General features: G+C 37.8%; 1 protein-coding gene across 1 annotated transcript in view; it reads left to right on the top strand.

The window, feature by feature from the left end:
- LOC105475788 (MyoD family inhibitor domain containing) overlaps positions 1-13,748 on the top strand; it is a 91,304-nt gene that overhangs the window by 10,729 nt on the left and 66,827 nt on the right. The window contains exon 3 of the mRNA XM_011731284.3: positions 10,222-10,344. Within this exon, the coding sequence (XP_011729586.1) occupies positions 10,222-10,344 (123 nt within the window). The remainder of the gene's footprint in view (positions 1-10,221; positions 10,345-13,748) is intronic.

The following is a 13,748-nucleotide window of genomic DNA, read 5'->3' as shown; positions in this document are numbered from 1 at the left end:
ATAACTCTGAAATGCTCTTACAGATTAAACAACCCCCTTTGATTCACTTTTGATTTCCACTAGCCTTCATTCTTGTAATAGTGCCAAGTAAGGGTTCATTGCTTAACTAGAGAGCTTGAGACTAAAAGTGTTCTTGATAAAATAACTCTGTGTAACTGAGAGGTAACAGAAAAGTTTTTAAACTGTGGTGCATATGCAAGTTACCATGCTGAAAGACTAAAGATGGGTGTGAATCTTCCATTCCTTCTTTTTTCTTTTGAGATGCAGTGTCACTCTGTCACCCAGGCTGGAGTGCAATGGCGTGATCTTGGCTCACTGCAACCTCCGCCTCCCAGGTTCAAGCAATTCTCTTTCCTCAGCCTCTTGAGTAGCTGGGATTACAGGCGTGCACCACTGTGCCCAGCTAATTTTTGTATTTTCAGTAGAGACAGTGTTTCACCATGTTAGTCAGGCTGGTCTTGAACTCCTGACCTTGTGATCCTCCCACCTCGGCCTCCCAAAGTGCTGGGATTACAAGCGTGAGCCACTGTGCCCAGCCTCCATTCCTTTTTATAATGGAGTTAATAGACTGCCAATTAAGGGACCTGCTATAGATATGGTGTCTCTGGATTTTGGCAATCAGACAACCTCTTTCATGATAGTTTTCTAGACAAGATTAAGAAGGCTATTGTGCCTATAAGAGTGATTAGAATGTGATGCCTCTGAAAAACCATTGAATGAACTGGGCATATTTAGCACAGAGAAAACAGAGGAACATAAGATACTTTCTAATATGGCACTGTCAAATGGAGAGAAGATTAGACTTTGATTTTTTTACTTTGTTTGATTTTGCAAAAAGCAAAATACGATGAATCAGTGAAAATTTTAGGGAAGTAGATTTTAGCCAAATGTGAGGAAGGTCCGAATAATTTAAACACCAGAAGTGGAGTAAGCTATTTCCTGAGGCCATTTCTCTATCCCTGTAAGTATTCATACCTACAGTCCTTGGCCTATTCTTGAGAATGTTGAATGTCGAATGTTTTCATCTGAATTTATTTTATCAGGTTGTCAGAGGGGCCTCTGAGAGCCCATTTAACTCCAGATTTCATAAGCCCGTCAATGTTTGGCTTTAGTATGAGCATATTGTTTGGCTGAATAAACATAACTGAACCCGTATGTAAGAAGGAAGGAGTTTGCTGTGCCTCAAGGTCAATCATCCTAAAAATTTATTCTTAGGGTAAGGAAAAGTAGGTTTAGATGTAAAAGGTGCAAGAGACTAAGATGACTGAGATGTGTCCTGGGTCCTCATATCAGATTGCTGTTATCCAAGGGATTCTTTTCTTTTCTTTCTTTTTTTTTTTTTCTCAGAGGGAGTCTCCCTCTGTCGCCCAGGCTGGAGTGCAGTGGCGCGATCTCCACTCACTGCAAGCTCCGCCTCCCGGGTTCACACCATTCTCCGGCCTCAGCCTCTCAAGTAGCTGGAACTACAGGCGCCCGCAACCACGCCCGGCTATTTTTTTTGTATTTTTAGTAGAAACGGGGTTTCACCATGTTAGCCAGGGATGGTTTCGTTTTCCTGACCTCGTGATCCACCCGCCTCGGCCTCCTAAAGTGCTGGGATTACAGGCGTGAGTCAACGCGCGCAGTCCCAAGCGCTTATTTTCTTAAGTGGAAAGCGCACAATTCTTCCTTCTCCCTTCATGAATTTAGAGCCCTGATTTATTGAGATGTATGTTAAAAGATTGCTGCACTTTGTACCTATTTCTTTGCATATTTATACTCAATTGGATTTTCATATAATTTTGTAATTTGTTTTCCAATTTTGTTTGTGCATATTCCATTCCTTTTACCTACCCCAAACCTATAAAGTGATTGAGTCAGTATAATTTGCCCGCCATTCTTTTGGGTCTAAACATACCATATGCTTCTAAATACATAAGAAGCCCTTCAAAGGAATATATTTTAGATCTTGCTCAGAAGTCTTATTATTTTTCAAAATACTGATAGCAATGAATTAATTAAATTACATTGATTTAAGCATTTGACTTACTCAACAAACAGTTATAGTGTATGATTATATAACTTCCTTGTGTTTGCAAAATCTTGAAATTTATGCATATGTTCATTCACTCATCTGTTTAAATGCTTTGGTTATCTTAACGTGTATTTTTGGACAATGCGATTTTAATCCATTTTAGAATGTTAGGCAAAGCAGGTTGGTTTTGCAATGTTCCTTAAAGGTCATTAAGCTTGAGGGTTTTTTTTTTTTTTTTTTTTTTTTGGATCAGTGAAGAAGTAAAATTCCAGAGCCTCAGGTCTTCCTGAAAGCTGCCTTATCTTTGGTTTTTTAAAGGTTACAGTTGGGAAACATTTGCAGAATTTCCACATTATTCTGAACTACGGGGAAAATACAGACCTAGTTTTTTTTTTGGTTACTTTTCCCAGAGATTTTAGTCTCAGATTACTTGAAATTTCATAAACTAGAATACATATCGATCATCTGTAATAATGCTGGTGTTTTAATGGAAGAGTAAATATGAAATTGTTTAAAGCAAGTTTGTTATAGATAAGGGAGGTATGAATATAAATTGCATATCAACAATAACAATATATATAATATGCAGATTACAAATGCTCTGTCATAGATTATCATCAAATATTTAATGGAAGTGTATGAGAGCTCACATGCAAAAGTCTCAAAATTTAAACACAAAGAGAGCTAGTTATACTCCTTTTTATAAGAATAGAAGTATATTTTACACTGATTAAGTTTTATGAGGTTTTATAAAAATTCCTGCCAAGGAACATAATTTATATTAGTCTTTCTTGAAGTAAGCAAATAAAGTATGAGTAACAAGTAGAAAATGTATTTTTCTTTTTTGTTTTTTTTTTTTTTTTGGTTTGTGAGTTTACACACACTTCTGCCTGGTTCAGTAGAATATTTGAGGTGGCTTATAGGAATACTTTTTAAAAAGGATTAAAACAGAATAACGGTAAATATAAGTAGACTAGGATACCCAAGCCTGGGGAAATCAGAATGTATAGGTATAGGCTGTGGGGTCAAACACAGTTATTCAATTGTGTATATAGATGTGCGTTCAAAAGAAAACTTTTGGAGGATATACTTTTCATTGTCTATAAGGAAAAAAATAACATACAGCTACTCAAAGGAAACAATACTTTTCCTTGTATTCAGTCTGGAAACATACTTATTGTCTGGTTTTTCATATAGAGATTACTGAATGGATACTGCCCTTACCAGCCTCCTTATGATTTATTTATAGCATGTTTTAAAAAGGTGCTTATTGCAATAACACTTAATGTAATAACAATAGCCAGTGTGAATGAGCTCTTATTCTATATCAGACACTGTGCTTTCCTGGCTTGATTTCATTTATTTCCACATCCACCTTACGAGGTAGAGACTGTTTTTATTCCCATTTAAAGATGAAGAAACTGGCAAAGATTAACTTGTCCAAGATCCACATCATTAGTGGTGGACGCAGGCACCCTGATTTTAGATCCTTTGCTTTTAGTCGCTTCTCTAGTGCAGCGTAAAATTAGGAGAGAGTCCTTCTGTCCCAGAGACACTAATGAGAATCCTTTTATTCATCAGGAAGACTTCAAGTATTTGGACTTTTAAATGGCAATATTGCCCCCATTTTTTTGAAAACTGTGGCATGTACAGAAATTTGAAGCAACATTCTCAGGTTCTTCTGTTACTATAATATTATTTGTTAAAAGCATTCAGTTATGGAGATAATATTATTGCTTGATTATAAATTGTTGGAGAAATATCCCTCTTCAATAGTTTGAACAATTGTCTTATAGAAAAGGTAAAGCTTACTATTTCTACCTACAAAGGGCAGAACTAAGAATAGTTATAAATGACTTAATAGCAGATTTATGTTAAAAAAAAAAAGAATAACTTGTTAATGCACCAATCTGACCAAGAATACAAGGTGTCCCCTTGTGAAGTAGCAATGATTGAAATTTTGGAGAAGGGCTGAATATTACGGTAGACTTTTCTACACTGAGTGGGGTATGAAACTAGCTGAGCTGCAGATCTTTTCCAACTCTGGATTTTATCCTCCTGTTTCCAACTGTATATCTATCTCTGAGATTCTGTTTTCTTATCAGTAAAACTGGGCTAAGTTTTTCTCTTTATTACACTGTTGATGGTTCTGAAGATCAAATAAATATTATGTATTTAAGTCCTTTGAAAACCATTAGTACTATAATTCCAAACACTGATTATTCTTTCAAACAAAGAAAACTTTTTTTTTGAAACTTATGTAACAAACACATATTAGTTGAGTGGCTGTTATGTGGCATATATCATATTTTATATGTTATTTTCTAATTTATTATTAATGTTCTTATATTTTTCTCTTTTGCTAATTACCATCTTATTATTTTATCCTCCAACTGTTGTAGACAAGTAAAACTACCAGGTTTTAAATTTAGATAATGCCAACTAAGTAAAATGTTATAGAATTTTAAATTAAACAGAAATTCTATTTACCTGAATATTTTTCATTCTCCTTCAACAGGAAGAATTGAGATTGGAGAAGATTGTTTCTTACCATTCATGCCCTTCTTTAGAAACAGGAAGATAAAGGGTATTGATTCTGTAAGATAGACAGTCATTTCTGAGTAGGACATATTGTATTTAAATTGATCATTTGGAACCCTTACTTTTTCCATTTACTCTCACTCAATTCATGTTCGTCACTTTCTTTGAGAATTAATTCAAATCCAATGCCCTACAATGGCTTTTCTATGATTTCCTCGACTCCATTTTAAACACTCTTCTGCGTGTGTATGAGCTTTTGGCTCTATTGTTTAGTTCTTGTGCAGAATCAGATTTGCAGAATTTTAGAGCCAGAAAGGCCTCTGCGTTCATCCAGTTCAATGCTCTAATTTCCTGATGAAGAGGATGAAGACAATGAGTCCCAGTCACACAGCTGGTCAGCCTTTGAGCCAGAATTATGTTGGAGCAGTTGTCACTACCTTCTGTTTTGCAGTTGCTTGATTGTTTATGTGTGTGTGTTTGGTCTCCCCAGTGAGAAGATTTGTTGCCAGGGAACTAGCCTTTTTCTTCATCCAGAGAAAAGTAGTTCTTCGTCACTTGTTTGTCCAGAGTAGACATACTAGGATGCTCAGGAGCTAGCCTTTGGAAGTAGATGCCAGTGGTGTTCAACTATCCTTTGATCTAGTACTATTTTTAATGCATCTTCAATTTTTATTTTGAAATCTAAAACGTATTTCTTTTATCCCATTATTAGTAGAATTGATTAGCATGATATATAATTCAGATTTTGCATTCTTTTTTATTTTTTGAGATGGGATTTCAGTCTTGTTGCCCAGGCTGGAGTGCAGTGGCATGATCTTGGCTCACTGCAACCTCTGTCTTCTAGGATTCAAGCGATTCTCCTGCCTCAGCCCCCAAGTAGCTGAGATTACAGGAATGCGCCACCGTGCCCAGCTAATTTTTTGTATTTAGTGGAGACGGGGTTTTACCGTGTTGGTCAGGCTAGTCTCGAACTCCTGACCTCAGGTGATCCACCCTTCTCAGCCTCCCAAAATGCTGGGATTATAGGCGTGAGCCACCATGCCCAGCCAGATTTTGTATTCTTAATAGTTATCCTTACATGGAGACAGAAATAAATACCTCTATATTAATTCAATGATTAGATACAAATCTATTTTCTAGTACTTAGAATACTGTGACAAGGGGATGAGTATCAAAGTCTGTATCTCAATATTTGATATACCTAAGTTTTTTTTCTTGATATAAATAGTTGTGTAGTACAAGATAAGAGTTCACTTAGAATAGTGCCCCTCAAGCCGGGCCATATATCATGATGACATCACTCCCCCAGCCCCACACACACCTGAGTTGAAATCTCTTAGCTTGGGCCTGTGCATGTTTATGTTTCAAGAACTGTACAGCGGTTCTAATCCCAAGCCAAAGTAAAGGACCATTGGCTTAGAAGGACAGCATTGTTGAGATAATGAAGGCCCCCTTTTAAGAGAAAATTGCTTTGGGTGGGGGAGATGTATGCCTGTTGGACATGTAAATAGAAATCTTGTAGAAAGTACAGACTGATTTCATACGTGACCAAAATCACCTGACTACCTATGGGTTATCTTTCAGGCCTACCTACTAGTTGAGTTGCAACTACAAACCTCCATTATACAGAGTGAAATTTATTAAACCAGGGCTGAGTTCTCTGTTTCTCATTTCAGAAATAACACAAAAAATCTACTCTGATAATAGAAATTGGTTACTAGAAACTTCCATTTTGTTATTGTAATGAGTAGTGGCTGACTCAACCAATTGAAAGCTTTAGTAAGGTTGGTTTCATGTTTGGATATCATGGTCGCCATCTTACAATTATCTATCAATAAATCCTGATCTCTCTTCAGAGCATTTCTTCAGTGTTATATGTAACTGCCCACCATTTATGAGACTGCCATATGGGTAGCTCACTGAAATGAGTAAATAGTAAGAATATATTAATAAAATGACATGCATACATTTGAAAGTCACAGAACAGTCAAGTGGTCATAGAAGTTTAATTTGTACAAGTGGACATTTGGCAACAGTCAATTTCAATTATTTTTGTTGGGAACCTTTTCTGAATCTTGCTTTGGGCTGGGTGCTGCAGATCACAGCAAAACCCTGAGACCAGCTTTTGAGCCAAGACATTTAGTTTTCAAGAGAAGTAAAGTTGAATAGACTGAGAATAGTGAATTAATAGTAACTGCATATTATTTACTATTTATTGAATATAATCAGACAGAGAATGATAGTTTTTTTCTTTTTTGACCTGAGATGGACACTGGGAATCACCTAATTCTAGAATTTCACAGATAAGGAAACTTTTAAAAAAATGTGATAAATTGTCCATTAATAACAGTTCAGAGCAGGAAGAACTTTATTTTTTACCTAGAGTGGGTTATATAGTTGCACATCTATGTGTATATGGACCACATGGCATTTTCACTTATTCAATGGAGAATTGAGAGGGTCTGTGTTTAGCACTCGAATATTGGACATGATTCAAATATGAGTTAAGTGTGTCTAGAGGCTTTATTCATACCTATTTTCTTTTAGTCAGCAATGCTTCATAATGCCTTGGTTTCATGAATTAATTTTAATGGAATTAAACTTGAACAGCTCAAAATTATATAATTAATTTCATTCAGCTTCAATTAAAGTTACTAATTGAATCAAGCCTACTAGCATGACACCTGGCGGCAGTCAGCTACATAACAATGGCAGCAAGTATGTAGGACTCTGCCGATGAGCTAGTTCATGTCTACTAGTGAGTTTCTTTTTTTTTTTTTTGAGACGGAGTCTCGCTCTGTCGCCCAGGCTGGAGTGCAGTGGCCGGATCTCAGCTCACTGCAAGCTCCGCCTCCCGGGTTCACGCCATTCTTCTGCCTCAGCCTCCCGAGTAGCTGGGACTACAGGCGCCCACCACCTCGCCCGGCTAGTTTTTTGTATTTTTTTTTTTTTTTTAGTAGAGACGGGGTTTCACCGTGTTAGCCAGGATGGTCTCGATCTCCCGACCTCGTGATCCGCCCGTCTCGGCCTCCCAAAGTGCTGGGATTACAGGCTTGAGCCACCGCGCCCGGCCTACTAGTGAGTTTCTATGAAAAATCTCTTTTATTGATAATCTCAGAATGTCCTTGAGTTGACTGTAGCAGTGGAAAGATTTCTGGAGTTGTTTAAAAAAGTAAAGATTTTAATTGAAACTAACATATCTCATGAAGATTACATTTCTCTATGATAATGCTGAGTAAATGTTACATAAATCTAGAACATATTGGTTTAGTATATTTTCAATTTATATTTTACTGCTATTTGAATATGGTTTTGTTTATAAAAATCCTTGGAATTTAAGACCCCATTTGCTTCAGAGACCTTAGCCTCTGGACTTGGTCCCAAGTGGGTGTCCATCTATTTTTATGTGTTGAAATTTGTTTCATGGCAGAACTTTTTAATTGTTGTGAAATCCCCATGGTACATGAAAAATTTTTGCATGTGCAGAAATTTTTTCCTTCCACTGGAAATGTTAACACGGTTGACTAACAACTTCTGTTTGAATCTCTTTCCTTTCTTTGCTTCCATGGCTTAACATCATGCAGTTTTTCTTACTTCTCTAACTCCTTCCTAATTGTACGGACTCTTCTTGGTACTTGGTACTCTTCTTGATATTTCTTAATATATTCGCTCTTTTAGTGAGTCATTAATTTGAATGGCTTTGGAAATCAAGTTTAGAAAGATGACTATTTCTAGCTATAACCTTTTTTCTGACTTGCAAATTCAAATGTCCAATACTTAATTCATCCACTAGACTGTAAACTCCAAGAAGGCCTGGGCAGCATTTCATAATTCATTGTGTCCTCATCAACTAGCAAAATGCTTAAACATCTACTATGCAAAAATATATATTACTGAAAGCATAAATTGGTTTTCTGATTTTTAGGCTTTCCCAGTCAAATCCAGACTGAGAACTTGGTCATATCCAGCCCCACCTTCCTTGATTATCTCTACAAACCTCTAGTTAGTTTCTCACATTTACTCCCTATTCCATCTTGTTATCCAGTTAATTATACTCTTATCAACTTCAATATGGGCTTTGCGAAGTCTCTCCTTTAGTTTCCCTTACTGTATTCTCCCTCTTAGATGGATCCATACTCCAATGGAATCATCTGAGTTCAACCTCTTCTCCCTCAGTTGAAATAGAATCTTTGATTCTGGTACCCAGGAACATGTTAAGCGGCCTGGCGCAGTGGCTCACATCTGTAATCCCAGCACTTTGGGAGGCCGAGAAGGGCAGATCACGAGGCCAGGAGATCGAGACCATCCTGGCTAACACGGTGAAACTCCGTCCCTACTAAAAATACAAAAAAATTAGCCGGGCATGGTGGCGGGCACCTGTAGTCCCAGCTGCTGGCGAGGCTGAGGCAGGAGAATGGCGTGAACCCGGCAGGCGGAGCTTGCAGTGAGCGGAGATCGTGCCACTGCACTCCAGCCTGGGCGACAGACCGAGACTCTGTCTCAAAACAAAACAAACAAACAAACAAACAAACAAACAAACAAAAAACAGAACAAAAAACTCTCCAAGTGAATTAAAGTGCATCCAGAACTGAGAATCACAAGTGTGCACAAGTTTGTTAATCTTCCTAAGGCGTGGCTCTGATAAGGCATTTCATAAAGCTTCAGTGGCTAGTTTGACTTATTTTTCTTGCTTTTGAATTTCATCCACATTTCTCACCTTAGCATTATAATATTCACACAATGTCTCTAATCAAACCTTCACAGTCTTCTCTCCTAATTTTCTACTCATAGTCCTTCACAGTCCAGAGTTGGAACCTTTGCCCCAATGTCTGCTTTTGGAGTTTGCCTGTGCTGTTCTTCCACCTTTCTCTCATCTGGACTTTTGGAAATCCAAATAATCTTTTAATGACCATCCAACATGTACCCTTTTCTCAGTGCTTTTCTTGATCTCTGAATCCTGATGAGTATTTTTGCTTCCTTTGAACCTCTTTGGTGATCTGGACCTCTCATAGCATGCATTTTACCTTATTGCCAGTTTGCTTTTGGCTTGACTTATGCTTCCCAAAGACTTTACGTTTCCATACATGTTGGTTTTCTCCCTGAGAACCCATAAACCCACCTGCGATTCTCTCCTCCTAAACACCCCCTTCTCGGAGGATGCATTACACAGTCCTTGACTTTTTCTTCACTTTCTACAGAGAGAATGCTATAGTTGCTTTCTATACCTCCTCACTACTCAGTCTCTCCTCATTCAGCTGCGGGCTGACTTTCATCTCTACCACTCATCAGAGCTTCTTCTCTTTCACTCCTTTCCCCGCTGCTCAACCCTCTACATGCATGGACTCACTCACTTTCATCCTTCCTGTAACGTTCCCACATTTCTCTATCATGGCACATCACTTGCTGTATTAAAATTACTTGTTTACTGTAAACTTAACAGATTATTTTTACCATGAACATCTCTGGTTCTTTAATGTCAGGCTGATAGTAGGTGCTCAGTAAATACCTGTTACTGAGTCAATAACATAGACAGCAGTCAATAGAGGTAGACCTGTTCTATATCCTTACATTATGGCAGACTTGGAAGCATTTAGAAAAATGTATATACTAAAAAAAGAGTAAAATATATAAATTCAATTATATTAAATGTATCTTTTTTAATTCAGGAAAATGTGATAAAGACAATACTGAGCAAGATATAACTCAAGCTACCAACAGCCACTTCACACATGGAGAGATGCAAGACCAGTCCATTTGGGGAAATCCTTCAGATGGTGAACTCATCAGAAGTAAGTATTTTTAGAAAAAACTTTGAGTGATTTTGGGATATGACTATCATAATATATTCTTCGTTAAATTGTCCCAGATAATTCTGCTACAAATCCGTAAATCAACAGAGTTTATCTAAAAGTAGTTTCATTCATATTTTAAATTACAGAGCTAAAGCTAGGGTATACATAATGCTATCAGTGTTGTCTTTCTTCAGAAAAGAAGAATTGACCCGTAAATGTTGGACTCTATTCTCAGAGAGATTTAGTCAAAATTCAGTTCCTTTTTGAGTAGCAACTAAGCGAAAGTCAAACAACTCTAAGTATATGCGGATGGAGAAACTAACAAGGGAAAGATGGTGGAGCTAAAAGATTCATGCTACTGTGGTCTCTGTTCTCCTAGCTAACTGACTCTAAATTTTTTTTTTATTAATATTTTATCACTGTTGGTTAAAAATTTTTTGTGATATTCTTCTTCCTAAAATTGCATACAAAAACTTTGGTCTATTTTCATGTTACTCTTTGAATGCCCTGCAATACCATGTCTTTTGGGTGCTGATCAGAATGCTGATTCCATGTGAGGTTCTGCTCTCGAGCTCCTGGAGCTCACGTTCTGGTCACTAAGTTCCCCTAGTTGTGTTCAAGGTGAATTTGCCATACAATGAATTATTGGACATAGCAAACACGTAGGTGTAAATATTGCTGCTAGGCCACACCTGGAAGAGCACAGAGAGTAAATCTTTTGATATTCCCCTTTAGAGTAACCAAAGTACCATGTTTCCTTCTCAGGTTTTCAGAGTGGGTAGAGGAGAATTTACTTCTGGGATCAAATGTTTATTTTATTTTAAAAACTTATTTCTTTAGTTTAAATAACTTCATACTATTGACCCTTTACTGTCTTCCACATTACACTTACTTTGAAACTTAGAACATTTCTTTCCTCTCTAGAATGCCACTACCTGTCTCTAACTGAAAACTAAACAAAATAAATTAGAAAAAAAGAAGGAAGTGTCCAACTTAGGGGAAAATAAACAACAACAATAAAAACACTATTGAAGGAAATTTCCAGGTTTCAAACAAAAACTGTAAAAATGAGTATGTTTTATATTAATTTAAGGACCATTTTGGCTTTTATAGACGTTCGTCTTGGAGAAGGGAGTAGGAAGGAAGGAAATGAGGCTCAGAAATTAGTGAGGAGGAAGATTTATATAGCTTTATCCAAAGAATCAAATATGATTTCAAGTAAACATTTATCTCAAAAACATATATTGATTAGCTTTTATCTGATATTGACTCTGCTATTGTGAAACACATGATTTTGTGGAATAACTGGCCTATTTTATCTCTGATTTCCTAGCAACCAGAGTTAGTGAGCACTAGAAGAAGTTCTAGAGACCATTTTACCTCTATCTGTTGGGAAGCAAAATGGTTTTCTCACTTTGTTTTTTCAGTTGTTACAATTTTAAGTGTGTGCTTCATTTAATTGGTTTATTTCCTTAATCTCTTTTCCTAGGGCACACAATAGGAAAATGTGAGTAAGATTTCTTCGAACAACAACAATAAAATATACAAACACTAGGCCGGGTGCGGTGGCTCACACCTGTAATCCCAGCACTTTGGGAGGCCGAGGCGGGTGGATCATGAGGTCAGGAGATTGAGACCTTCTTGGTGAACACTGTGAAACCCTGTCTCTACTAAAAATACAAAAAAATTAGCTGGGCGTGGTGGTGGGCGCCTATGGTCTCAGCTACTTGGGAGGCGGAGGCAGGAGAATAGCATGAACCTGGGGGTGGCGGGGGGCGGAGTTTGCTGTGAGCCAAGATGGTGACACTGCACTCCAGCCTGGGCAACAGAGCGAACTCTGTCTCAGAAAAAACAAACAAACAAAAAAAACACTATTAAATAAGAATACGGAGAGTCATGCTAATGTGTTAAATGTGTTTATATTATTTGGTTAAGCTCACATTAGTCATAGAATCCATACCATTAAAAAGAATGAATTAAAATGATTTACTCTATGGTTTAATTGGTTAAGTGGGTATCAAATCAAATATATTGTAAATTGCATGAGTTTCTTTATTGAGATAATGATGTACCCTGTCCCATGGGACTTTGGAACATTAGGAAACAACTGTCTAGTTTCTTACTAATATTCACTGAAGGAATGAAGCGATACAGAAATTTAAACCCCCCTCTGAAAGGGCTGCTGGGGAAACTGACAGATAAATGGATACACAAAAGATACCGGCCAAAGATAGCAATGCCACTCCTGCCTGAAACATAAGCTGGCAAGCATTTCCAAATATTGGAGGGTGAAATCTGACTCTGAATTTGATTATAAATTTCAAAAACTCCATTTTTGTTATTTTCCCAGTCATACTTTTCTAGACAAAGTCTACTTTGTTGGATCAACAGAAAAAAATTGATATCTGGATTTGCAGAAGTGGAACATTTTATATCATCTTTAAAACTGACTCAATTCTGGATAGCATTTGAAAGTTTTGTATTGTGGTAGCTTCTGCTATTCCAACTCCTTTGATACTAAACTCTCAGAACTGCCTAACTTTCCTTCTTTGGCCTTCCCCACAGAGTCATTGGCCATCTCTGTGTAATTTAATGTCTGTCTGTCTTAACTCTGAAGTTAGGAAAATGTGTATTTTCCTCTTGCTTAAGCATCTCGCACATTTTGGGGGCCCAGAAACTCTTTTGTAATAACAATAGGCCCTGGAAAAGGAGACTCTAGCTCAGAGCTTCATGGGAGGAGGGGAACATCTGTGTTGAGTCAGGCCCGGGCTGGCTCCCATTCCAGGAGTCCTGTGTGGCTCTCTGAGCACCGTGGAAGAGGCAGACAGCTGGCTCTCACGGAATTGATGTTAGTGTTCCCACTGTAGTGTGAGTTTGGCTGAATAGAGGGATCATCAGAAAAATGAGGCTGGCTGGGTGTGGGAACATTTTCAAATGCACAGCCCACACATTTTCCAAGCTTCCATGGGGCAGCTCAGCTGCACACGCAAGAAGTGAAGGAGAGAGACTCGGTCGAATGTGACTTCTTTTTCTTTATTCTTGAAAGTGGTGAGGGCTTGGCAGCTCGTGTCTCCGTTGTGCCGGGTGGCTGCTGCCTTCTTTGCGGGACACTCAAGGCGTAATTTATAGGGGACTGTTAGCTGTCAGTGTAATAAGGCTGTTTTTACTTTGCTGAGAATAACTGAGCTCTGGAAAGTCAAGGGAGTGGCTGCTTTGGAAATTGTATTCTAATTAAAGGGTGTATTCTCAGGCCTCATAAGGGATATTCAAGCTGAGAATAATTTCCAGATTATTCTGTGAACTTTAACCCTGACCTTAGCAGACTACCTGCTTGAACTCATACTTGGTTCATGCTCTACACAGAAGTCTGTACTTAGTCTGCTTTCCCTGGTCCACCTAGA

The sequence above is a fragment of the Macaca nemestrina genome, chromosome 4 (genome assembly GCF_043159975.1).
Source record: "Macaca nemestrina isolate mMacNem1 chromosome 4, mMacNem.hap1, whole genome shotgun sequence".
Lineage (NCBI taxonomy): Eukaryota > Metazoa > Chordata > Mammalia > Primates > Cercopithecidae > Macaca > Macaca nemestrina.
The sequence above is the reverse complement of the archived record's forward strand: the minus strand, read 5'-3'. Positions and strand labels throughout refer to the sequence as shown.